The sequence below is a fragment of the Pogoniulus pusillus genome, chromosome 29 (assembly GCF_015220805.1).
Source record: "Pogoniulus pusillus isolate bPogPus1 chromosome 29, bPogPus1.pri, whole genome shotgun sequence".
Classification (NCBI taxonomy): Eukaryota; Metazoa; Chordata; class Aves; order Piciformes; family Lybiidae; genus Pogoniulus; species Pogoniulus pusillus.
The window spans coordinates 13,023,594-13,051,231 of NC_087292.1; the positions used below are offsets into that span (position 1 = coordinate 13,023,594).

Genomic DNA, 27,638 nt, shown 5'->3' on the forward strand with positions numbered 1-27,638 from the left:
AGAGAAATCAATTAGGAAAGTGGGGGAGCACTAGAAGGAAAGGATTGAAATACATGAATTTTATTGATCAATTGTCCTGTATAATCAACATCTCCACAAACAGGTCTTAAAGCTCTATGGCAGCTCAGTGGAAGATCTTTGCATTGGTGTGTCTCTTGAATCAGGAAAGAATCCCCTGGTCAGTGGAGAAGGTTTCTGAGGTTCAGAATTCCAAACTTTGATAAAGCAATAAGCTGTTTAATAGAGCATAAATTGCTAGCATTATTATGCAGAGCAGTGCTGAAGATCCATTATTTTATTTAGTATATTTGTCTTAAAGTGATTATTTTACTAATTATAAGGCTCACTAGTCTGTTAACAAGAGTCCAAATAATGGTAATTTGTTTGCAGTTCCCACCCTCCCTATTTCCATGCAGTAAGACAAACATTTTGTTGAATGATTCATCTTGCACAACCTTTTTGTATGTTTAGGAAAATGAAATGTTTCATTTTTGTTCTGAATGAAATATTACAGATTTCACTGTTCTAACAGTGCATTGGTAGGTTTTAAAGAAATCTAAGGCTGGAGGCACAGGAGGCTGCAACTGAGGCTGCACTTCGGTGTAGCAGCTGAGTATATTTCCAAGTATCTGGTGATAGGCCAAGAGGAAATAGCCTCAAGTTTCTCCAGAGGACATTTGGGTTTTGGATACTAGGAAAAAAATTCTTTACTGAAATAGTGGTCAGATATTGGAACAAACTGCACAGGGAGGTGGTAGAGTCACCATTCCTGGGGGTGTTTAAAAAAATGCATAGATATGGCAGTTTGGGACCTAGAATGGAACCACAGGATTGTTTCAGTTGGGAAGGACCTCTAAGATCAAGTTCAGCCTTTGACTGAATACTGCCATGGCCATTAAACCGTGCCCCGAAGTGTTTTGGTGGTCATAGTGATGTTTGGTTAGTGCTTTGACTTGATCTTAAAGGTCTTTTCCAACCTTAATATTTCCAAGAATCCACAACAGAGTTCCTTTTGCTGCCAGTTGTTTTGCATAACTGATATTTTCATCTTAAATAAGTGAATCCAAGTCATTATTGATGGGTTATCTTGAAGCAAGAGAAACCCTCCAGCCTTGGAAGCAATTTGGGCACTGAGTTCCATTGTTCTTATGAGAGCTCTAACAGGCTTTTCAGTGAAAGCTCAAATTAGGGCACCTTAGCATCAGCACAGGCATCGAAAAACCCTACGTGGACTTGGAACATCCAAAGAAAGTGTTATTTAATGCTACAAAAAAAAAAAAAAAAGTCAAGATTTGGCAAACAGCTTAGAAAATTGAAGCTAAACTATCAAAGTCACTTTTGCAACTAGTGCTGTACTTTGGAAAATGGCATAAATGAGAAGTCAGCCTTGTCAAGTTAACTCCTTGTATTATGGGAGAAGAAAAAAAAATAGAGTTGTGGCTCTGAATCTGCCTGTGAGTTTGCTGAAGTTTAGGTAGCAAAATGCTTGCTTGGAAAAATACCTAGCAAAAAAATTCCCAATCTCAAACTTAGATAATAGTTTCTGAAAATAACTGGGCTGCCAGAATGTCAGTATTTGGAATGAGAAGATTGCTAAGGGGAAATGGCAAGTAATGAGGGGCCTAAAGAGACATGAAAAGCTAGCAGCTTCATTTTAGTTTGAGGGAGAGAAAATTGCTTAGCACTTCTTAGAGCATCTCTCATTCAAACATCTCAGAGCTTGCTGAACCAAACATAATTCTTTGAAGAGAGGTATAGACTAATGATCACTTTATTCATCACTGAAACACAGCCGTCTCAGCACTGGAGCATGCCGACTGCTTGGCAGCTGGTGTCAATGTTACCTTGTAGCTCAATGAATGAGGTAAAGAGAGGAAAATGCAGGTGGGAAGGAGCTGGGGCAGCACCCTCAGTTAACTCTGGACACCACCAGAGTTTTTAATTACAAAATAAAAAAAAAAAGAAATCAAGATGTGCAAGTGAAGATATTTCCTCTCTTCTGACACTCGTGTTTGTTATTCTGCCAAAAGTTTCCTTTATTAGGAGAAGAATTGGGGCAGCCAAGATTCTTAATATTGGAAGACCTTTGTGGAACTGTTAAAATTCCATTCTGTTCAAAACTTCAATGCCAGTTGGCTGTATTATCTCTTTATAATTTTCTTCTTCAGTGCATATGTAACTGCATTAGTTGGTCATTTACCAACAGACTTGAAAGACCAATACCAGTTAGCTGGAAAAATTACTGAAGGAGAAAAATGGACTGAAGTGTTTCTTGCTTTTTGATTTTTGTTAGTAGTCATAATTTGTTGTTGTTATTTTTCCTCTCCCACAAAAACTGGAACTCCAGTTTTATTGAAATGCATGTGAATAAAAAAAGTGCACCCTCAACTGAGACACATAAATATAGGTCCTTTTGCTATGCAGGTAGTAATTGCACTTGTAGCACTCTTATGAGCTGTTAGAAGCCATGAACAAGTCCTGAGAGAACATTTGTCATGGCTGTTTTGAATATAGACCTTCACTGCAGCATTTAGAGTCTGGATTGTGCAGATAGAACCTGTGTCCAGGGTCCTTGGTGCAGGGCTGGGGCTGAAAGGAGAGGATATGGAGAAAGAGACAACTAATCAGCACTGGTGTTCATCTGAATACTCTCCTGAGTCTTGGAAAGTTCTTGCAAGCAAAATAATATTGGACTGCTGATGTGATGTCAGGCATTTAAGCAGCATAACTGTGTTTATGTGGATGCTCTCTGAACCAGGAGGAGAAGGAAACTTCCTCATGAGCATCCTCAGCGGCAAGCCTCTAGAGCCTTCTGGTTCTAGAACTCTTTTTTTTTATCTGATGCCAGACAGCTCTAAATAGGTCTTAAAGTAACTCCAAGAGTTTATGTTGTTTAAGAAATCTAATCTGTAAAACAGGCCACACAAAAACCCTAAAAACTTTTCTTCCAATTACAGTAAGGTTTTATTGAATGCACATTATACATATAGATCATAATAGTTATTAAAAAAGACTATTAAGATTTTACAGTTCAAGATTTTACAGGCAATGGGAACAGTGGAAGCCTAATGCTTTCTGAGAATCATATCTGCATTAGCAAGATAAAGGACAATTTAGGAAGATTACAAAAGCAATGATTTAGAGTACAACATAAAAATCTGCTGAGAACTAATTCGCAATGCCAGCTGCTGCTAAGCTTCTTAATCTTTATCTAGTTCAATTAAAATCTGAATGTTTGGGATTTCATTAACAACTGGGGACTTGGAAATTACATGCACTTTTACACTGTATTCAACTGCTTATGCACATTATTGGAAGTTGCCCGAAACGTCTTCAGGTAGACTTGAGATATAATTAAAACTTAAGTACTTAAAGGATAATGTGGAGGTAAAAGAGGATTATTTTAATTTTTCTGTCAGATCCAATTGACAAAAAAAAGAAAAAAAAAAATCTTGCTGGAGTGACAGTGAGTTGCAAACCAGTAAGAATTTTAATGCAACTGGTATTTATGGATGATTGTGCAATCAGATGTGCAGATCAAACAGCGCCTTGGAGGGCAGAGTGGATTGGATGTTGTAATGGTTACCTGTGCCAGTGGTATTTTTTTAGTGGAAAAACCACTTCACATCTATCATTCACTCCTCTGCTGATGCAACCACGCTGCTATCAATTAATTATGCATTTCAAAGAATCTGCAAGTAGGCCTTTCTAAAATTAAACTAAGCAAAGTGATGAACAAGCTTTTAATCACTTAATGCTGTGTATAAAAAATAGTTTCTTTCCATTAATTCCTCAAGAATAATTCTTCTGAAAATTTTTCAGAAATAGGAAAGGACTTCCCCCCCCCCCCCCCCCCCCCTTTTCCCTTCTTCATTGTTTTCCTTCTATTGTCCACGAAAGATTCAACCATTGGTAGCATACCTGTTGATTTAAAGAAGCAAAGTAAAATATGTGTCAGCATTTAGCAGAGCAGCCCCTATATTTTGGAAGCAGTCATTGAAAAGGCTGAAGATTTGGTTATTTGATGGTGTCCAAGAATACTGACTTCCCTTCTTTTCTCTATAATGGAATAGATGTCATGCTGGGTGTATTTCCAGAGAGAGCAGGGCTGCTGACAAATTGCCACCGGGCAGAGTTTCACAGGGCTGGGGACAACACTGTGGGATCTGCTAGTTAAGCTCCAGGTCAGATTCTTAGTTGGTTTTAATTTTCAAAGTTTCAAACTGCAATGGATTTCCTTCTCTTTAATTATTCACTTCTAATGATCTTAGGTACCACTGCAGGATGTGGAAATAGGAGTAGTTTCAAATGACTGAGGGTATTTAAGATGGTGATGTTTCTCTTGGAAATGTTCAAAAGGTGTTGTAGTAGTGTGGGCTAATTGGTACAAGGCAGAGAGGCAGCCTGTACATATTTCAGTGGTATGTTTTGATCAAGTTAACTTTTAGAATTAGGTAATGATAAAAAGAAAATGTTCTGATGAATCGAAGTAGTGAAATTTCTTACCGTGTTTGGGGAGGTGATGTTAACTTTTTCAAGGGAAATCAAGGTGCTAATCTTAGCCAGAGAGACAAGGGAGGTTTTGGCTGCCTGGCTACTTCATTTTTAAATCTATTTTTCCCTTTAACTAAAAAAAGTTGTATTTGAAAAGCTAGACCAGAGTGTAGGATTACTGCCATATGTAACTTCAAAAAAACCCAAATCCCATTTTTTCCTTACTACTCACCTCTATTGTGCTTTTTACTGGAAACATTGGTGACTGGGCCACTCAAGATAAATGGAGAATGCAAGAATGAAAAGTGACTTTTGACTTTGGCATGCTTTGCCTGAGAGGATAGCTGTTCTTTTGCTGTCCTGTTGCACAGTTGTGCCTAGAAACTTTTTCATACTGTAGGAAAAGGATGCTCAAATGCTATCAAAGTAAATCCTGTTTGTTTGGGGATCTTTTTTAAAGCAACCAAGTATCCTGAAGTTACATATCTGTCACAGTGATAGGGAGTCTATTTACAGAAATACATGTGTGGTGGTTTTCTTTCCTCTACATGTTGGGATTTTTAGTGATGCCTTCTGTACTATTTAATGAGGTAAACAGCAGTTTGAGGATTGAAAATAGGCTTTTTGTGTTCTCTTTTAAGAATTGAATAAAGATGCCCAGATTGCAAGAGTTAATTCTTGCAAAACCAACAGTGTCTACCCAGGGCTGCAAAGGGTGGCTCACAAATGATTTCCCCACGCAGAACAGCTGGGGCTAGAGCTGTGGGAGGAAATGATACCCAGGCAGTGATGCCTGATGGTGTTGTCTATAAGCAAAGGAGATGCTGGTCGTGGAGAGTGAGCTCTCATGGCAGGCTGTCCTGCTACAGAATATGTGGTGTGCCTCCATTGCACAGCTCTTGCATGGCAAACTGCAGATGGACTGTGCAGCGTCAGCCATCCGTGCTGGAGGACTAGGTGAGCAGCACGAGGAGTGCATTTTGAGTGGGAGAAGGAGGATGGAGAAGGCAAAATCAGTTGACCTCTGTTCACAGAGATCTGGAGAGCGTTATGGCAACCCTCTACCAAAAGCACTCCTGTCTCTGTCCATGCAAGGTAGGTGCAGTATTGACACAACATTTTGCTCCATGCCTGCTGCTCAGCCTGTTCCTATTTAGAGTCATCAGTGGGTGCATGGTTGAGTCCTTTTCTGTGTCTAACGCTGATCCTATGACTTCAATAAATTGCAATCTAGCTATAACCTTTATTTAATGTGAATGTTGAGCCCTGTCAGAGGTGTCCAGGATTTCAGCTTCAGAAGTCTTAATTTGCCCTGCTCTGTACTGGAATAGGTGTCCTCAAAAGAACAGAAAATCTGCTCTTTTCTCTGGCTGTAGAAGACACTGAGTATTTAGAGGTCTGTCTTTAACTCTAGGATTTTATTCTCTGATCTTAAAATGGATCAGCCATTATGTAGGTAGCCCAGTGTGACAATCTGGATGTAGGCTTTTACTCCTTGGATTTAGGCCCTTTCAGAACTGTAGGGGCTGTTATCAAAGATTAAAATAAGCTTCTTCCTTTATTTTTTTTCCCCTCACAGAGAAGAAACTGAAATAAATAACAATGCAGAATATTGATACATCACAAATGGAAAGAGTAAATGTGTCGCTAGGGAGATGAGTGGGAGTTGAGAGCAAAGATAACTACAGATATGATAAGTATCTGTACATTTGGCTTCAGATATGAAAATCTCTGCCACAGATTGATCTTATAGGAGTAATAAATACACATTATCTGTAATTATTCTCAAACTTCATGAACCTTACTTTAATAACATCCTTTGCATCGTTTTTTTTTTCTGAGATCTTTTATTTTTATGACACTGTCAGGCTTTTTAATTTTAATTCCAAGAAAATTGCTCCAGCTGTTATGGATTTTGTTTTAGCTTCCATTTCTGTCACTCTCTTGAAAGCTCATAAACTGTCCCACTTCTGTTCTCTGGGGGCCGATTTCCCTTCGGAGAGTTCTGGTAGCAGTTTGGAGGGTTTTTGTGTCTGAGCTATGCAGAGCACAGGCAGTGAATTTGCAACTCCTTTTACAAACACAATTTTGGGTCTGATTCCTCCTCACAGTATGATCCTGCAGCTGGAACTCATTTTCCCTTTGGTGGAGCAGGTGTTGCTAAGAGCTGATGTAGGACATGGTGGTTCCTGTGGAGATATGGTGGCTGCATTTGGACTTCTCAAAGAAGCTGAAATCTTTCTGGAGTTAATTGAAGAGGCCTTCAGACCTGATGGTCAATAATGGTATTCATTCATTCTAGAGTTAATTGAAGAGGCCTTCAGACCTGATGGTCAGTTTAACTGTTCCTGAGAACTGCATTGACATTTGATTGGACTTGATTCTGATTTCAGTTCTATGACTACAAGAGAAATAATGTTCCTGAATGAGAGTGGAGTTCCACATCTGAATAAAATGGGGCTGGTTTAACTAGGAGAGGAATGTGAAAATAAAGCAATATAATTAGGCTTGAGTGTGTAGAAGTGCTTTGTGTGAATGTGGGAGGAGTTGTTTTGGAATAGATCTCATCCAAGTCTTGTGTTTAAATTTGGCAGTGTAAAAATATTTAATTTTTAACTGCCATCTTACAAATACTTTTAAAGCTATGATGTCAAATCAGCAAAAGCTACTTGCTGTATGTGCAGTAGTGTTCTTTTAGCAGCAGGCACAGCAGAGTAGCGTATGTGTTGCAGCACTCCCGTGGTTGCACACTGGGCTAAGATCAGCACGGATATTGAAAGTGTTATTGGGTTTCTTCTGCTCTTATAAGTGTGATTGTGTTACACAATGTCCTGAGGTCTTAAAAAAATCAAGAACCAACACTAAGCAGAATTTCAAGTGCAGCTTTTCTGAAGAACAGAAAGTAAATCTAGACTGGTGAACTCCTTTCCGTATCAGATGACACTTTGAGCACATGTGAGGAGACGGAGATGGCAGTTGACTCTTAAATGTCACTACACAGTTTTACTTCTAAGAGCAACAGAATATTCACACATCTCTCATTTCCATCAGTGTAGCCCTCCCATAGCCTCTTTCCTTATGAAGCGAGTTACACAGCTGTGGGCCACACCTGCTTAAGTCAAGCTAGCCATGCTTTTATGGCTACATGAGGGACTTTCATGGAAGCCTTAGACAAGAAGTTTGGTGAAACTCTCAAATACTTCACTTGTCCAGGAAGAAAAGATTCAGCTTTCAGGTTAATGTATGTCTCCATATTGCTCTTTTTAAAAAATCTTGGTTGAAAAAAAAAAATAAATCTGAATTTTTAGGATGAAAAATGAAACCAACCTAATGATAACCATTCTTTATCCTCTCTCTTTTATAAGATGGAACTTGAGTGATTCAGGATAACTTCTGAGCAATTTCAGCCCTTTAATGGATTTTTATTTCTTTTTAATACTGATTTAAATCAAATTTTGCATTTGCTGTGGACAGACTTTTGCTATATCTGAAGATTGCCATCTACTGGTCAGTAAGAGCTTTGGGGTCTGTTATTGTTCATGAGTCTGAGAATACAATAAAACTGTTATTGTCTCAGTTGATTTTGTGATATGTTGTGCCAGGATGGGGCATTTGTAGGGGAAGCATGAGCAGCATTTATTATACCGTGTGCTGTGCAATGTCTGCTTAATTAAAAGCCCATTATAACAAGATACTGATGTTTCCCACGTGGATGAGCTTCCTGTTCCTCCAAATTGAGACATGTTTCATGTTTATATACCATAAGAATGGAAGAACATGTTATTAAAAGGTTAAAATGGGCACCTGGAACTACCATCATCTCAAAGTTGGAGCAGCTGTGGGAATTGAAGGTAGCTGCTGCCACTTAAGTGCAGGTGTGGTTACTTGTTTTTAAGGAGGCCAGTGGGTGTGGGGAATGAGTGCCTGCTGTGGAAAGTTGAGGAGACTAGTCTGGATGCTTCACAGGGGCTGTAGCTCTCCAAGAGGTGAGTACATCATACAGCAGTTTCAACTCAAAGTTTTGCTAATTTCCTTGGTGTTTCTTAAGGGTGAGATGCTTAGCATACTTCTAGGATGTCCATTTTCTGTGAGGAAGTGCTTGGGTGCTTAGCATGTGGCTTTGCTTTCCCTTTCATGGGTATGACATCTTAAACTCAGCTTCAGCTGGTCCTGACCTGCAGCATGTGACCTGTGAGGAATATCACAGATCTGTAAACTGAGTTTTGGAAGTAATTTGCAAAGGGGCATGGTGTTACAGAATCATAGAGTGGTAGAGGTTGGCTAGCAGGTATGCCTAGATCAGATTGCACAGGTGGATTTTGAAAGTCTCCAATGAAGGAGACACCACACTCTGGGCAGCCTGGTCCAGTTCTCCAGTACCCTGAAAGTGAACTTTTTCCTTACATTCAAGTGGAGGAAGCCTCTTGTATTCTAGCTTGTACCCATTCCCCCATGCCCTATCGCTGGGCACCACTGGAAAGAGCACAGTTTCATCCTCCTGTTCTCCACCCTTTTGATATTTATATGCATTGATAAGATTTGGAAAGCATTTGTTTTCTCTTTTGGTGAAGATGGTGTATGTTCAGCTGTATGGGGTGTGGTAGGTGTATACTCCCCTGAAGCAGCATTTACTGTGAGAGTGCCAGTACCAAACAGAAGATGCTGTAAATGTGAGTATTCAGTGCTTCCACCACTGTGAAGCACACAAAAAGTTGTGTTACTCTGGGAAATTGGAGTGTATCTTAGGGGGGAAGGCTTAGGTAGCATATGATGAAGGAGCTGTTGCTGTGCTGTAACTACTCAAGGATTGTTGAATTGGAAAGTAAATAGTCACGTAAAACCTTTGTAACTTGCTGAGGTGTTAGCTAAAGCTGCCCTTGCACACATGCTGTCTTGATGTTGAGAATTTGCTGCATGTGTATGTTAGCAGTCATTGTGTCCAAGCTTTCAGCCCTCTTTGTGTCCTCTATTGTCTACAGAGATGTAAAAAAACAAAAACCAGCACATTGTGCATTTATACAAAGGAGTGTGTCCTAAGGTCTTTCTGTATGAACTTCATAAAATGTGTTTATTTATTCTGGATATTCAGCTGTTGGTACTGCACTTTGATTGCTGCCAGATAGCAACTTGTCAGTTGCACACTGTTGATGTATTTACTGGTAATTATAAATAGTCTTGGCTTTTTAAGGAAGGCAAGCAGGCTTTCCACCATTTGCTCACATAAGCCTGTGTTGTACTTCTTTGGCGTACAAGTATGTTGAACAAAAAGAGTGGGGATATTTATGGGGAGGCCATATGGCATGAACTTACAACCTGAAGCTAATCTGACTGAAGAAAATTAGATACAAAGAGTGAGAACAGAAAATTATCCTGGGTAGATTGAGGGTGTTTGTGGTGTGCATCATCTTGTGCAAACACCAGAGTCATGTAATGGTGCTCCTGACTGAAGCCTTTTGTGCACAAGAGAAGTGGTGGTGTGAGCCAAGCCATCAGAAGCCAGGTGCTGCTTGTTCCATCTCCCTACCACAGAGGACATTTACTGCAGGTTCTTTTTTTAATTCATCATTAGATAAATATTGACATTCTTAATTCTTCAAGGAGAAGCATCCTTTGAAATGATAAGTGCTGATTCCCACCTTCTATAAGCATCTCTACAAAGTAAATACATGTTTACAATGGAAAATGGAGCAGCCCATTAATGTGGTGATTGATTGACATGAAAATACAGTTCTGATTGATGAGACAAACACATGTGGCTCACTAAAGCTCTGAGGAAATGTAGTCTATACCATACTTGCTATTACAGCTTTTTTAGTGCTGTGGTTTTTTTTGTTTTGTTATGATAAGCAGTCGATTTACTTCCAATTACAGTATGAACTGCAGTAAATCTTGCTGTGGTGATGGTGGTTAATCACAGATCAACAGGCATAAATCACATAAGACAAGGCTTGGCTATTGGAGATGGACCACTCATTAACAGAAGCAATTGCATCATTCTGGTCTCCTCCATGGTACACAAGTCTCATGCCCCTTAAGATGTTTAAAGTGCTTGCATTGACCTGTAATAGGTTTCAGTATCATTAGATGTGCTGGGGAGTGAAAAATCCCTTGCCAATGTGAATTAGAAAAGTATTTTGAAGTTTCTCACCTGCTAGCTGACCCCAAATTTTGTGTCATGCCACATATCACAGATCATACAGGCATGCACCTGGTTTGTGTATAAATATTTTAAAAGATAAAATCATAGAATCAACCAGCTTGGAAGAGATCTCTAAGCTCATCCAGTCCAACCTAGCAGCCAGCCCTGTCCAATCAACTAGACCATGGCATTAAGTGCCTCATCTGGTCTTTTCTTGAACACCCCCAGGGATGGCAACTCCACCACCTCCCTGGGCAGCCCATTCCAATGCCAATCACTCTCTCTGCCAACAACTTCCTCCTAACATCCAGCCTCAACCTCCCCTGGCACAACTTGTTCTGTTTCTGGTTGCCTGGGAGAAGAGACCTAAAACCTCCTTTCAGGTAGTTGTAGATGATGAGATGAGAACTTTAAATCTGAGAGAGTTACCACTTTTTTTTATTAGCCATAGTGTCTTTCCCTTTGAGCAGCCTGAGCCCAACCTTGACAAAATTTTCGTGCAGATTATTTCAAACTTCTGTATCATTGTTTCTCTTGTAATTTTTATTTTTGGCTATTACCACAGTATCACCAAAGTTGGAAGAGACCTCATAAATCATCAAGTCCAACCTTTTACCACAGAGCTCAAGGCTAGACCATGGCACCAAGTGCCACGTCTATTCTGACAGTAGGGATGATTGTGGAGGACATCAGTCCAGTTCTACTTGTGTCTGCTGGGTAGTTATTCCTAAACAGTCAGTGGTCACAAAACACTTCTTTATTTTCAGTGAGGCTAAGTCTTTGGCTGGTGTGTGGTAGGAAGAAGGGCAAAAAGAGGAAAGATAAACTCATCAGCATCTTGGCTGTTAGATTTTTGGCTTTTGTGGTGAGAGTTCACTTTTTCATTGAGAAGTGCAACATCTTTTGAGACCATAAATCCTCCTCTGCAGCCTGAGGGCCTAGGCACCTGCCTGGTTCCATGGGGCTGTTCTCGCCATGTGCAGCCTGTCCGCTAAGTGCTGCTGCTCTGCCAAACTGCCACAAGGACAGTTCGGCTCCAGAGGCGGATCTCAGAGGCTGGTGATGATTGAGCAGGGCAGTGATGTCGCTGACAGGTTCCAGTATTTGACACTAAATAAACTTTGTATCAAATGAAAACAAACATGAGACTAATTTAAGTATTTTCTCTAGTTGTTCACCAATGTGAAAGGGGATTGATCAAATGCCCACTGCAATCTATAGAGTCTCTTCTGACAGACTTTGAAACAGGACTGAAACTGTGTACAGCCTTTTGGTTGAGTATATTTACAATGAAGTGTGCTTACAGCTGATTTTCTAGTTTTCAGGCCCTTTAGATAACTGTCTGATGATTATGCCTATAAACAAGAACTTTAATAACATATGAAAAGGGTGGAAAGGGAGAGATGCTTGGTCTCCATCGCCCTGCCTCTCTTGCTAGTATCTGCAGGAACAGAAAGTACTTCTCTCAAAAAGATAATTTTTCCTGCTGTGTTTTTTTCTGCCTCAATAGCTCCTTATCTGTAAACCCATGAAAAATGATTCTGTGTCATGGATCATCTACCATTTGTGTTGATTTGCATTCTGGGATATGGCTTGGATCTGATGTAATGGGTTCCTCTTTTATTGTGGTATCTATCCCTGGCTACACACTATTACCTCCTCACAGGCTGTTATTGTGTGGGGGTCTTATACCTCCCCATTTCTTAGCTCTATAAATTACACATATGACCTCAGGAGGTTTTGTGCAATTCTTCCACATGTGGCAGAGATGGTAAAGCTTCCTTATCTCATTGTGGCATTTTGTGGATAAAGTCATGCATGGCTGTGTGGGGCAACCATCAAATAAAGCGGCTTGCTGCTGCTCTTGTGAAGCAACCTGGAAATACCCATCCATGAGTCCAACTCTGTTCTGTGTTCCTCTATGTGAAGGTCTGTTTGGTGAAAGCATTCAGGAAGCAGTTCTTGGATATCTTCACCTGAACATGTGGAGTTTTAAAAATGGAATAACATTTGGAGTGACTTCAAAATGAGGAACTGTACTGTATATTGTAGCAGATTATTTAGCCTTGTTGCTTTTGCTGGTCAACTAGAAAAGTTGATTATAGTGTTTATTTTACCAGTTAATGAACCTCCCATCCCTGAATCTGTAAAATGCTACTTGCACTGTAGCATGTACCTCCAAAAGGGTATCTCAGGATGTGATTAGATAACTCTGTAATGTATTCAATATATTGTTTATTATATGCAAATGCGACCTCCTTGGCTGTGGTCCCTTCCTGTCTCTGTTTTTGTCTACAGTGTACAATAATGAGGAGTACATCACCTCAATCTAGCAGTGCAATCAGACAAAGAGATTCTGTTGCAAACTCAGGGAAGATTGTGTCCCAGATGGGAACAGCAAGTTTAATTACTGACAACGGAATGAGTACAGAATGTTTCTGCACGCACAGTTCTGGACAATGCACCACTTCAAAGCCCATGCAACTTGATTTTTGCAGTGTTACGCTGGGTAGAGAATGGCACTCCTCTAAATGGAGGATGAGTGCCTGCTACACAAGAGCTGGTGAAATGCTAATGAATTCGTTGAGTGAAGTTGGGAAAATAGCTAAACATCTAAAGAGCAAATATCAAGCTCTGATATTTATGTAGAGATAGTACAGAGAACATAAAAACTGTTCGTCTTGCAGGGGCCCAGTGCTTCCAGTAAGGTGCTTTTTATTTTCATGCAAAGACCTGTATTTTAGGTGTCTGCCATACCCAGAGAACATATCCTGGCAATGGTCTGTGGTGGTTTGGGTTTTATTTTTCCCCTCTGTAGGAAAAGGGCATAGGTATGTACATCAGGAGTCGCTGAACAAATACTACACATAGAAGAAAAAAATCTTATTATACTGCCACTTGGGAAATTAGGTTTAAACTGATACAGCACTAGGGTTTGGAGCCTATGTATCCAGGCTGTATCTGCCAAAAAAACCCAAAACCAACTGACCACAAGTTGATTACAAGCTCTAATTCTTCCAGGACTTGCTAAAACAGCTGCTTTTTGCCATCTCTCCTGCTATGCAGGAGATGGATTCCTGTGTGCTAGAGGTAATGACCTTCTGGATGCTTTCTAATAAAACAATGAAGAGCTGACTTTATCATCCTTAAAGCAAATTGCTTTTGAAAAATGCTCTACAAATGCCAAGGGTGCTCTTTAGATAGGGATGTTTTTCTGTTAAAAAGTCTGGAATATTTTTCTGTCCTTAAGTGGAAAAGTTTTCTTAGTCCAGCGAGGTGTATGGGAATAACTCTGAGAAGGCAGAGGTTGTTTTCTCTCTAGATCTGGCTAGAAGAGCAGCAGCAGCAGACTGGTTTAAGTTGTCTCAAAGAAATTGTAGTAAATGAAGATTTTATTTATTGGCTGTCTTTAATCGCATCACCTTCCTTATCTAAAATGAGCTTGGATAAAGATGACATGATAAGTCTAATAGTGTCTGAAGTGTTTGCCTTGGTCTCTGTGTGATGGCAAGGCCACAGCAATATCACTGCCAGGCCAGCCCAATGGCTTTACAGGAGGCAAGTCGAGGTATTTCCTCGTCGTTCTGAATGCCCAGCATCCGGACGTGTGTCGAGATACTGTCTCGTTGCTCAGCCCCATGGTGCTGTGCATTCTGGTGTTGCTAGCTATGCAAACAGTACTTCTAGTTATCTGTTTATGTTAATAGCTGATAAGAAGGAAAACACTAGGCTTGGCCCCAGTGTACTACTGTGGGCTTCCTGCTGACTTGTTTACGCCTCCTCATCCCACAGGTTTGTCTGTTGTCATAGTTCCCATTTTCTTTCCATTTTCGAAAGCAGGACAGGAGGTCTCTATGGAGACAGGCATCAGTTCCACTCTGTTCGCTAAACTGTAGGGGTTGCTGTAAGAGCAGGGCTGTGAACACACTCCATCCCCTGTGGAAACCAAAAACATTGCCACGCTGACATCTCCAGTCCCTGGTGTCTCTGGGAATTAACATTTCAAGGTTGCAAGAGCATTACTATAACAGCAGTGTCTACTGGTACCTTCATCGGATCAGCAACACGGGAACAGGAACATCATCTCCGCACAGTGCAGCTTCAACTTGCAAGATTGTTTGGGTTTTTTTCAGTAGCTGCATAAAAGACACCAAACCGTGGTAATGTGTCTTTAGAAGCAGGACATGTGTATTTGATGTGAAGTAAATAAGTTAGCCACAGATCCCACTAAGTCTCTGAGACAAAAAAGCTTGAGAAGGCTTTGCAATAGAGAAGGAAGTTTATGAGTTCTCTTAGGTAGTGTGTGTAGTTACTTAAACTTGTAGCCAGAGGAGCTGGATTGCTGAGTAGTGTTGTGTATAAGAGCTGTGACTTATGGTTCTGAAGCCCTCTGAGCAGTAATTCACTGGAGACAGGGAGGTATCTGTCTCACCTGCTGTCCTTGTTTGGGGTTGAATGTTGTTGTTGTTGTTGTCACTAGTCTGATGGATATGATGGGAAACGCAGTCAAGTTTGGCTCAAAACAACTTTTACTCATGTAATGATGAGGTAGGTGTTATGGGTGTAATCTTCAGGAGTACCTGAGCAACTCAGGAACCAAAATCCATCAGTGGTGTAATCAGTTAATCACAGGTTCCTACATCACTGTCTGCTTTAAGTGTTATTCTATCACAGTTTTGGTTTAAGCCTCTGAAATTGAAGCAAGGACCTAGAGAAGTGTGTGTGTGTATATTTTTGCCCAACTACTTTTCATGTGTGTTTATCTGTAGTCACAGATAGCTGTACAGGAGAAGGTTTTGCTCACAAGGCAGGTGAAAGGGGGAATTGTGACTGAAGCTGCTGTGAGAACAGAAGATTTGAATTGGCTGGGATGAATCAAGTCTGAAAACTCTACCACACAAGGAATAAGAGTTATGTGATGTGTTTTGTCTGTCTTTTTTTTTTTTCTCCTGGACATGACTTGTACAAGGTTTACTTCAGGGTCCTGAATGGGCTGTTGGTCCTGTGTGGCCTAATGCTGTTTAAAGTGTCGTCTCCTGTTGGTTTGCAGCATCTGCTATGGAACAGCAGCTGAATTTTATAGCCTGTTTCCTGGGCAGCACACATGTAGTTAGGGTTTCGCTTAGTCAATGTCATATTAAAATCACACCTAGCTAAAGAGCATTTAAAAATGCAGTGATTGAAAGGTGACATACTTTTTTGTTCAGTGTTATAACCCCAGTGAAAAAAAAAAAGAGGTCTGAAATCTAGTGTCACATTCTGGTTTGTTCAAAACTTGTGAATGCAGATCAGCAGTTTGCCTGAAGGCTAGCATCTGAATGTTGTCCAGGATCGGTGGTCCTCAGCCTGTCACTGCTACCGCAGAGATGTGGAGCATGATGCCAGATAGAACAGTGAGATTGACTGTACAGTATTGGTTATGAAATGAAGGTCAAGTTCTGCTGCCTGATAGATCTGCTTTCTGGTTACCTCTTTATATGCTGTAAAATTAAGATGAATTCAGTTGAAGTCATCAAGCAATGTTTCGGTGGGCAGAGGGCTGGCGTAATGATTGCAAGGCTGTGCATAGTTCCAGAGAGGGAGTAGTCCCTGTGGGCTGCTAGTAAGAGAAAAAAATACTCCTTTTAGTACTCTAATATCCCTTTGTGCCTTTACTGGTTGCTTCCCACCAGCTCCTCAGGCACAGGTAGTTGGGTCTGTCTCAGCATGGAAGTGTATCAGGTTAATACCAGGTCCCTGGGAGCTCAGCTTCTTGGTGTGTTTTCCCAGGCAAAGACCATTAGAAGGATTAAAACCGCCTTTATGTTGTAATCTACGTTAGTCTTCAAGGCTCCTGTTGTAGTCAGTACAGAGAGGGAGGAATCTCCAGAGGGATTAGTTTTGTCTCAGGATAGGTGTTTGATTTAGGTCATCCTCTGGGACTGTCTGTTGGAAGGGCTGCTTGGCTACATGCACTGTGAATGGGGTTTATTGTGTTTCCCTGTATGTTCAGGGTCCCACTGTCCCTTTACTGTTGATGAAATGTTACTCAAGTGTAATGATTGCTTAAGGCAGTGACTTTGCTTGGCTTGCACAGGGTATTGAAGGAGTGTCATAAAATTGTACTCCTCACCCTGGGTGGAAAAAACGAACAGAAAAGTCTTCTGACTTCCTGACATGCTTCCATTTTCCACTAACTTACAGATAGGAGCAAATGTGGAAAGGAGCAAATAAGAATAGGCAGCAAAGCAAATAACCAAAGTTTGAAAAGGTCAAATGAATATATTTTTACAGCTATCTTTCACAGAATGAAGGAGGCATTAAAATTCTGATTGTAAGTTCTCGTGAGAGTGAATTGTAATGAGAACAGGAACCAGCACATTATAAATCCACTCTCCTGGTAATAATTTAACTAGAACAGTAACCAGTACAAATATAATTCATTAATTCACTTTTATGACAATTTGAAGAGTGAAATCTGGTTGTTATTGTGTGGCTGCCTTCTGCCACATCTAGGACATTTCTTTGTAGTTACAGCTTTGAACTGTTGAGACTAAGATACGTTATAAACCAGATGGATGTAAACTTCCTTCGAGCCTACCTTATGACAATTGCTGCCTTTTTATAAAGTTCTTTTTTTTTTTTCACTTAGATTGGGTTGAAGGAATATTAAAAAGTAGTTCTGATTTGTGTTTATTTTGGACAGATGGCTAATATAACTAGTCTGATCTCAGTTTCTTATTGGACTACATCCAGCCGTCCTTGATAGTCTACTATCTGAATTCAACATTTCCCAGAGCCATCAGATGCAGATAGCAAAAGTAATTAAAAGCCTGCTTCGAACTGTAAATACCCATTAAAAAGTGTGAAATTTTCTCTAATAACATTTGTGGAGCTTTTGTTATTTTGAAGAGTTTTAGTTGCACTGACAGTAAAGACTGACACCAAATCTGGTGAGTGGTTTTATTTGTTTATTTGTTGTGTTGGTTTTTTTTTTTCCCCTGCTGCTTTCCAAGTGTCTTTAAAAAGACTCTGAAACATGCCTGCTGGTCTCAAAACTTCTTGCCCTTATTTCAGCAGGGCAGTGGAGGGAGGGATGATAGGATTTTTGGAGTCAGCCTTGTTTGGGATTTAGAACTGATGCTCTCAGTGTCTGCTTTTATCCTCTGCAGCTCCCACTTGCTGTCCTTGGGCAGGTCTGTAGGGCTTTGTGTGCTTGGGCTGCCCTCTCAGGAGCTGCTGATGGATGTGGCCTGTGTCACTGTCAGAGAAGACATTTATGTGACAAAATTACTGTAATCTGTCAATTTAAGACAGCTATTTCAAGTTCCTCCACAATTTGTGTGTGCTGTCTTTGTCAAAAATAAAGAGAATAGCTCATTCTTAAGTACTTGGGACTGGGAAAACCCCCAAAACAATTAAAATCTGTATTTTAGTCTGCTTAGGTATCGTGAGTGAAACCTTGGCTCTGTTACAGTCAGCAACAGAACTCCTCATTGTTATTTATTCTGCAATAGATAGATAGAAGATAGGAGATTATAAAACCCGTGTTACCTGATTCTTTTGTTGTCTGCTTTTGTTGCCAACCCCAAGCACATTTCCCAAGCCACATTTTGTACTCTCACTGTTCTGCCTGTCTGTGTCAGGTGCACTGCCTCTGGTGTACCAGCTACTACTTTGCTGTAGCTGGCTTCTCTGGCATCTTCACCGTGGGACATGTAGCTTAATCTTAATAAAGATGTCCATGCTGAACTCTGAGCAACTGCCACTAGAGAGTTTCTTTTGGAGAGCTTCTCTTCAGCACCTAGCTCATGTGTAACAAATGAGGCAGTGATGCCAATAGCTTCATTAATATCATCAGTATGGAGGCATTAATGATGGTCCTTATCCTAACTGTAGGCTTAGGAGAAGATTGTTCTGATAGAAAGGACCTATATATATATGCTGTTAGGGTGTTTTTACAAGGATTCCTTGAAAAATTGATTTATTGGAGGGTAATAGATGTAGGTTTAATTATTAAACTGTAGACACTAATAGATCTTCCTTGTAAATAACAGTGTGTTCTCTTGAAATGTCTCCTTGCTGTGCTCCTCGTGAACACAGGTTCTTCACATTGTCTGGCCATATATTTAGTGTTAATCTCAGCAGTGAGAGTCTGTTCAGACCACAGAATTCTCTGATTTTTATATCTCCTTCCCATTCTTTAAGACAATCTCTGTATTAGATTGCAGGTTTTCTATTTGTAACAGTCTTCTTTAAAATGCCAGATTGTTGAGTTCCTACCAAAAAAACCTCCCCCAAAAATTAGGAAGGAAACCTTGCAGTAAGCAAAGCTGCAATCACAACATTCTGCAGGATGATATTAGGAGTAGAAGCAGTGAATTATTTTCCATAAGCCATAGGCTAATGGAGTAGTGGCAGTAAACTATTCCACAAAAGAAGGTCTCTGTTGTAATTAGGAGATGCTTTGTCCAATGCCAAAATGCAGTATGGATTGGTTAAAATGAAGGGATAAATGTTGTTGTGCAAAAATCATTGGGAAAAATACTAAAATATGTAAGGATGTGAGTAGTTGAACCAACTAGCACACACTGCTGGGATCCAGTGCTGCAAATTCAAGGGGCTGAATAAGTTTAAAGTAGAAGAAATGCAGCAACCAAGGGCCACAGCTGTCTTTGTTTGGGTCCAAGGTCAGTATTTCAGAGGCAGTGTGGCAGAGAAAAAAATATAGACTTCTATGAGTATTGACTCAAGCTTCTACTCTAGGCTGTCAGAAGAAACGTGGTGTGGAATAACGGTGCATTAAACTAAAATGCCTTTATTTGCTCTACTCTAGAGGAGAGAGAAGACATCTTGCTACCAATTCTCTTTTGCATTTCACAAGTTCACAGTCTGGGATGGACGTCCCTGCTGCTGGACTTTCAGTCTCAGAAGTGGCAGTGAACAGTTTCAGCTCTCCTACTGTTCAGTTTGATCTGCAGTTGTCCAAGGCAAAGTCCATCCTCTTGCCCTGTCTGTTGTATGGAGTCACTAGGATAAATTAAACCAAAAATGACCTCTTGACAGAGAACTTTAGATGAGCTCATCACACCAGCTGCACAGCTGCCAGAGTTTTCTGGTCAGCAGTAATAATTCAGTAATGACAGGTGGGTCATTGGCTTGGTTTGAAGAAACAACAGTAGCCCTTTAGTCAAGCTGGTCTACTGTTACTGTATGTGCAGCTTTCCTGTTTGGGGAGATGAAATTTGCTGTTGATTTTGCCGTGGCCTGTCTACAAGAGGTGTATTTTTAACTTGGGTTTTGCTGCCCAGAATCAATTTTCTTCCATGGGCATCACCCCAGGGGTATCTTCTTCATTTTCAGTTTCCTTTCTACTGTAAATCAACATAACCTCACTGAAATTCAGCTTTCCAGCTGGAACAAGTGGGAAATGGCTTAAAAAGGTTGATTTTGGCTTCTGGAGATTCTATGAGTTCCTTGATCCAAATTCTAGGAAGGACACTAAGTTCTGGTGAACTGGCAGTGGCTCTATTGCTGCTGAGTGCAAAACAGAGTGAACAGTCCAGTGAAATCTCTTGTTCAGTCCTGCTGTTTTCATGAGCATATGAACTGAGCTGTAGACTACTTCTGGTGCCTTGGAAAAGTGGTGCAAGGTTTATTTCTGTCAGATGCAGAGAAGAGATAGGAAATGCTTGAGTTTGCACTCAACCTTTAAAAGGTCTTACAAGGCACTGGGAATTTTTTGCCATGGCAAATCTCCCGTAGTTTTCAACAGGATGCAAGGACAATCTGTGCTTTAATAAACATGATGACTGAGGTTGTTCCTGAGCTAAAGTAGCAAGATGAAGTATGATGACAAGTCGTGGCTTCATATTGTTCAGCCTCAGTATAACTTGAAAAGTCAGCAATCCTGCACGAGTATGACTTGAAAATGTGAATATATTTACATGGATTGATATGTAATGTTGAAGGCAATTTGTTAATGGGCAATTTGGACACTTGGTTTTTGTGTATTGAGTGAAATCCAGTAGGTCAATTGTCATGTAAAAATACACATTTTATTCTGGCTTTCTTTTGGGATTATCTACATATTCAGCATAAGAAGAAGAGAGCAATAACCTTGGTTTGATTTGATGATATACAGCACCTTTTATGTAAACTCATGAAAAGTGATTACTGGAATCACAAGGAAATGGCACCTTAGGGAGATTACTAGGCAAGGCAGACAGCTGGAACCCATAATCTCCTGCAAATCTGATTGTCTGTGGATCACCATATCTACCCTAAGGTGCTATAAGTAATACTTCTTTTAATTATGCAAAACAATAAACTCTTTGAAAATTTTGAGTTTAAAATTGTTAGCAACCATGAAACTTAACTATGTGTGAAGCTAGAGAGGTTCAACAGAAATTCTTAGTTCAGGACTTTGCAGAACTTGGGTTAGTATGTAAATATGACACCTTTCCTATTTTCCTGACACTGAAGATGAATTATTCCACCAGTTTAACCAAAGTTTAATTTATATGGAGGAGTGTATCTAATCTATCTGGCAGTTGTTTTTTTTTTTTCTGAAGTTAATTTAAAAGAAATTCAACTGCTTCTTTAACTGATCAGTCTTGCTTTGTGGATATTTGCATTGATTTAATTGGATAAGCTTAAAAAAACCAAAAGAGCACTTCAGCAAAGAGAGAGCAACTCTTCTCTTCTAAAAACTACCTGAAAGATGGTTGTAGTGAGGTGCCTGCTCAGCAGGTTTGCTGATGACACCAAACTGGGAGGCTTGGCTGATACAGCTGAAGGCTGTGCGGCCATCCAGTGAGACCTAGACAGACTGAGAACTGGGCACAGAGGAACCAGATGAAGTTCAACATGGTTAAGTTCAGTCGTGCACCTAGGGAGGAGTAATACACTGCACCAGTACAGATTGGGAGGTGATCTGCTGGAGAGCAGCCCTGTGGAGAGGGCCCTGGGGGGGAGTCTTGGTGTTTAACAAGTTAACCATGGGACAGCAGTGTGCCCTGGTGGCCAAGAGAATCCTAAGGTACGTTAAGAAGAGTGTATCTAGCAGATTGAGCGAGGTTCTCTTCCTCTGCTCTGCCCGGGTGAGACTCATTTTGAGTACTGCATTCAGTTTTGGGCTCCCCAGTTTAAGAGGGACAGGGATCTGCTGGAGAGAGTCCTGCAGGTGGCTATGAGGATGATTAGGGCACTGGAGCACTGCCTTATGAGGAGAGGATGAGGGACCTGAGGCTTTTTAGTGTGGAGAAGAGAAGACTGAGAGGGGATCTAATAAATATTTATAAATGTCTAAGGGCCAGGAAGGGGGGCACAGGCTCTGCTCACTTGCTCCCTGGGACAGGACAAGGAACGATGGGTGTAAGCTGCAGCACCGCAACACAAGGAAGAACTTCTTTACTGTAAGGGTCACAGAGCACTGGAACAGGCTCCCCAGGAAGGTTGTGGAGTCTCCTTCTCTGGAGACTTTCAAGGCCTGTCTGGATGTGTTCCTGCATGACCTGAGCTAGATTGTATTGTCCTGCTGTGCCAGAGGGTTGGGCTGGATGATCTCCCTGGGTCTTTTCCAACCCCTGATGTCCTCTGATCCTGTGAGTGTTGGCTTCTCCATAATATCAAGTGGTTGGATGAGAGGAGTATTAGGAAAATTTTCTTTAGTGTGAGGATGTTTGAGCATTGGAATAAGTTGCCCAGGGAGGTTAAGTCACTGTCCCTGGAAGTGTTCAGCAGACAGGTAGGCGTGGCACTTCAGAACATGGGTTAATGGCCAGGATGGTGTTAGGCTGATGGTTGGACTTGATGATCTTTGAAGTCTTTTCCAAGTAAAACAGTTCTATCATTCTGTGGTTTTGCAAATCTCTTGCTGTTTGTCCGCAGACCTTGTAGTTGTATCTTCTTCATTGCTGCTGGCTGTTAGTGTTTGAAAGGCTGCAGACTTTGAGGTTCACTCCACTGAAATCCACTTAAATAATGAAGCATGATGAGGGAAGAAAAGAGAAGTTATGTCATTCTTGAGAGTTTATCTCAATCATTCCTTCCATGTTTTATATTCTTATTGTTAAGGCAAGAGCACTTCTAGCACATCCAGTGATGCATGTTGTGAAAGTCCCAGGAAGCCTGTGCAGACCTGAATGCCCTGAGCTGTATCCTCTGCTTGTTCCTAGTGATGTGGGACTGTTTGCTCATGTTGAGAGCACACGTCTCTTGGTGCTAATCACAGAACAGCGAGCTCCTAGTGAGGTGACACAGTACAATGAAGCAAAAATTACTGTCTTCAGCCAAGCTTCCTGTTCCCTGTTGGCACAAAAGCCCTGATGTCACATTGAATGCTGCTGACTAGAAGTGTTTGGGAGAGGGGTTGTCATATATTCAGATACCTGCTAGAGATGTCTGTGTGCTCTATTTCTGTCTGTCAGCTCTTTCAGTACACTGCTTTTTCTGGCAAGTTGTGCATCTCTTTCTCCCAGAATTTGGGTGCCTTTCACCTGGTGTGGATCTCTGGGGGGCCCATCCAAGAGGCATCTGTGAGAAAGCGTTTGAGCTTCTATTGTTAAAGCCCTGCTTTCTGAGCCTCTTCCAGGAGGGTGTTCCATTATCTCTGCAGCTAGATGTGCTACCAAAATCTTCAAAGCCAGCTGTTGGATTTAACAATATAATTTTCACCTGAAACTTTTTGTTCTAGCAGGTGATAATGATGAGGAGTTAGATATTAAAAAACTGCTTTCTTCCCCAGGATGAGGTTTTAGCCAGCCATCAACAGAGGCAGAACGACTGTGTGGCTAAATGCTGCTTTCTCTCATCTTCAGTGCCCTGCATCATTTTGGACATGCTACCATGAAGGTTGTCAAAGGGGCAGATCAAACTGTTTGATCAGCCCCTCAAATCCAAATTCTAGGTGATCTAAGTGTATAATTTGCATGTTAATTTAAATGTGTGAACTGTTTGGGGGGGTCAAAACCACTAGTTTGATGAAAGCATTGAGATAAGATTATCAAACACTAAAGATTTGATTAGCAAGCATTGTGTAAAGTAAACATTCACAACTTGTTGATGCTTGTGGTAGTTTATTAGGAAGCCTTGGTTACAGAAGGATGGTGGAGTCCTGGACTATGTCTGCAGCAGAACTGTCATATCCTTAAAGATAAGTACACATATAAACATGTTCTTCAAGAGTAGCTCTTGGAGCTGTGAGTGAGGACAGGGCAGATCAGCCTTTTCACGTAGCCATCTCAATGTATAATCAATAAGTTTGTGATGGTTCACATATTAATTCAGTTGATTAAAGTGCAACGTTACTGTCTGTGACTCAACTTTCTTCTGACCAGTGGAACTGTTAGTTCAGAAAACGTTGGGCTTTCTTTGTATGTGAAGTTCCTCTGATTGTGTATCTCTGAGTAACTACAAGAGTTGAAATTCTTCATCCCTGTGATGGTTTGGGTGTTCCCTGCCCCCCTCCCCCCTTTGGAAATCGACTAGACTCAGTGGCTCTGGAAATTGAGTGAAGCTTTATATTTACAACTTGGCACAATATACAGGCAGATATTTATAATATATACAGTTATATACAGAAATATACAAGGTAAAAGCACAACAACCCTCCCAGAAACCTGAGCCCCCAGGAGGGGCTCTCAACTGCCCTTCCACCTTCTCCCGCCTCCCTCTACCTCTCTACCTTAGCCCAGACGTTGCCTTGTGCCCAAGGAAAATTGGAGGGTCGGCCAGGGGGTTAGGAAGCAGATGGATTAGTCACAAAGACAGCAGGTTAGGTTAGAGAGAGAAATGCAGCCCACAAAGGCCAGAGAGCAAGCCTGTTACCTCTATTTACATTCTTGTTCTTATACATCTCAGCAAGCCTATGAGTGAAGTAGGCATTCACCACCATTTCCTTTTCACAGCCTGTAATCCAATTCTTGTCACCAGAACATTCTAGCTAGCTACAAACTAGCACAAGTCCATGCCTTTATGCATTTCTTCTGCAATACTAATACAGTTCTGAGAAGTTAACATTCCACTGAGCTAAACTTACAGGTGCTAATCACAGAATATTGAGCTCCTAGAGTGGTGACACAGTACAATTAAACAAAAATCACTATTTTCAGCCAGGCATCCTGCTCCCTGTTGACTTCAAAGCCCTGATGTCACCTTGTAAGGGTATTGCCATTGTATACTGGGATGCCTTTTTTCTTAAGCAGTTTATATCTATCCTACAGTGATAGGGGATGGATTATTTGGCCTAATTGTTCTTGCTTACTCATAATTTCTCTAGTTTTATTGTAGCTGGGACATTAAAAATCGTAATGGGCAGAAACTTCCCATGCCAGCTGCTAGACTACTCATAAATTCTACTCTGGGACCAATAATTTTCACTCATCTTACATTTAATTAAAAAATAATAAAATCTTTGTTATTCATGGTTTTAAATGTTTCTCACTTCTTTTGCAAATTAACATGCTGTGTGATGTTCCAGTCTGAGTCATTATAGGATGGCAGAAGAAACCTGAGGCAGAGAGGGCCAGGCACTTGACCTCAGTGGGAGGGATTGGGTGGTTGTTGTGGTTTAATGGAAGTAGCACATGCAGAATTCTAATGTGCTTCCTCCAGTTTTAGTATGGTGATATCTTAAGTAACAATACTTCATCTAATGTTGTGTTGAAGTAGTGCCTTAGAGCCTCATTATTAAGCACAGAATAAACCCCTAGAAAGATGTGTAATCTCTGGACTAAGGAAATATTGATCCAGCTGTGAGGTGTTAGGGGGATAGTAACAGATGGGAGACAGAAGAAAATGAGCCAAAGCTGGAGTAACTGAATTTGTGGTGTTAGCTTTTCACTTTTAAATATTGCTAGATAATTGATAGTCATTTCACAGTAGGATTTGGTCCCCTTTGGTGTTACCTGAGAAGCTACAGACTCATCAGTCATGTAGTCTTCAGAGCTTGGATACCTAAAGTCATGAGAGAACACTTAAAAGAATGGGGTTTTCATGAGCTCCATCTTTCTTGATGTTCCAGTTTCTTATGTGCTGTGTCTTGCTTTGGAAGATCTCAAAAAGTAAATTAGAGCTGTGTTAAAAAATGTGTCCCAGGGAAGCACTGAGCAGCTGCCCTTCTTTCACAAGGATCTGCAGTCCTACTGAGACTTGGAATCATAGAATAATTAAAGTTGTGTGGCACCTGGAAAGGTCATCTCGTAGCGTCTCTGCTCAATAATGAGGAGGATAGCTGTACTGGAATTGGTTCACAGGCTTGGTGTAGTTGTGTTACATGGCACCATAATCAAACTAGCAAAGGCTGCTCTCCTCTTCCATGCTCGTGTTTTCAGTGTTGCTTCTGGGTTGTCTGCAAGGCTCAGATCCATGAGATAAGAATGGATCAGACATGGATTGTATGTGTTTTATATGTACTGTGTCTAAAAGTAAACAGGATAGCAATGATGAATATGCTCTCGTGAGAAACTCCTGAAGTTTTGGGGGTGGGGGGTGTAAGATGGACATTTTCTGTCTCTGCCTGAGAGAGTAAAACCTCTGTGGGAGAAGCAGAATTGGATTATGCCTCAGCTGATGCAAGTTCGTGGGTGGCTGAGTTGCAATAGAACACCAGTCCTCCAGTGTGTGAAACTGTCCTCTAGTTGTGCTCTCTAAAGTTGTCCCTTCTGCTGGCTGCTAACTACGTACCCATGGCTCTCTGTGTAGACTCACATCAAGTCCTCCACAGCTCTCTGGACCCTCTCAGTTGGTGCTGAGTTGTCCAAGGGCTTTGGGTGGACTTATTACTAGGTTGTTACAGGTGGTGTGTGGACTTGGAGGAGCTGTGCACCTGCTCTGGGCAAGCAATGCCAAGCGTGTGGGATGTGCTTGGGATGGCTCCAGAATTTCTGCCCTGTGCTGTTCTTGATGCAGTCAGCCATGACGATACAAGTTGTGACACTGCTTTCTCTGCACTGGGGACACTTGAGGTGGTTTTGGGAGAAGTACTGCTGTAATTCAGTCTCACTCAATTGCCTAGATTGTGATGAGATTTCAATCTCTCTTCAAGAAATATTAAGGTTACAAAGGTTGGAAAAAAGAAGCATGAGGTGTCTGTGAAGCACTTGGAGAATTTTCCATCTGGGAGAATACTTGATAAAGTGCTACCTTATTTATTTAAATCCATAACCTTATTATGAAAAAGCATCTCCAGAATTTACCTGGAGAAATCATTCCAGAGCACAGTTCCTTGTGGAATGTTAATGAAATACTGGCTGTGACCAACTCTCTCTTTTCTCCATTCAGGATCACAGCAGTAACTCTCCTTAAAAAGAAATGTTTGATTTTTGTGCCATCATTTGGAGAAGAAGAATCCTGTTATAGACTGCTTCAGGCTTGCCCTTATGCTTTCTTCTTTGCTTTACTGATTGGAAGGCAGTGGAGATGATAGCTCTGTGTAGGGAGCTCCATGCCTCCATATCCTTTGCAGATAAACTAAGTATTATGTCCTCCTGCTAAGGAGAGCTGCATCAGCAGCTTTCTTAGTTAAATTACCAATAGTCTGCTTTATGTTTTTATTTAGAGCAGGGAATGGAGCAATTCTGGAATCAGGTTAGTAAACACTGCAGTCTGGCAATTAGGAAATTGATTGGGGACCTAATTCACTAGAACACAGTCCATCTTTTGCCAGGGTTGTAAATACCTCCTTATCGCTTAATTCTACAACATCCTGAGCAGGAAACCTGGTCATTTGTAAGAAATCAGCTGTACCTGTGAAAGGCTCTTCTCTTTGTCTTGCACTCTTTTTTTTCCCTTTCTTTTTTTCAGTGTTCATTTGCAACAAAACCAAGTTGGTACAGATCAAAAAGAGCAAATGGTAATGGGCTTGAAGTTGAGAGCTCTTAGCTTTTAACACTCAAGCCCTTGAAGTGGAGGATATGAGGATAAAGAGACTTTGTGTGAGTTTGAGATTTTTTGTTCTGTGCTTGGCTGTCTCTTTTTTTTTTGGCTTGGTTTTCCTATAGCATTAGGAGATGGCAGGTTGCTT

General features: G+C 40.9%; 1 protein-coding gene across 3 annotated transcripts in view; it reads left to right on the forward strand.

Annotated features, from left to right (window-relative positions):
- CDH4 (cadherin 4) overlaps positions 1-27,638 on the forward strand; it is a 535,396-nt gene that overhangs the window by 29,826 nt on the left and 477,932 nt on the right. The window contains exon 1 of one of the 3 annotated variants that reach the window (XM_064167489.1): positions 8,427-8,480. The exons of the other annotated variants lie outside the window; for them this stretch is intronic. Coding sequence (XP_064023559.1) covers positions 8,450-8,480 — 31 coding nt within the window. The 5' untranslated portion in view covers positions 8,427-8,449. Of the gene's footprint in view, positions 1-8,426; positions 8,481-27,638 lie in introns of those variants that run through there. 3 annotated transcript variants of the gene reach the window in all.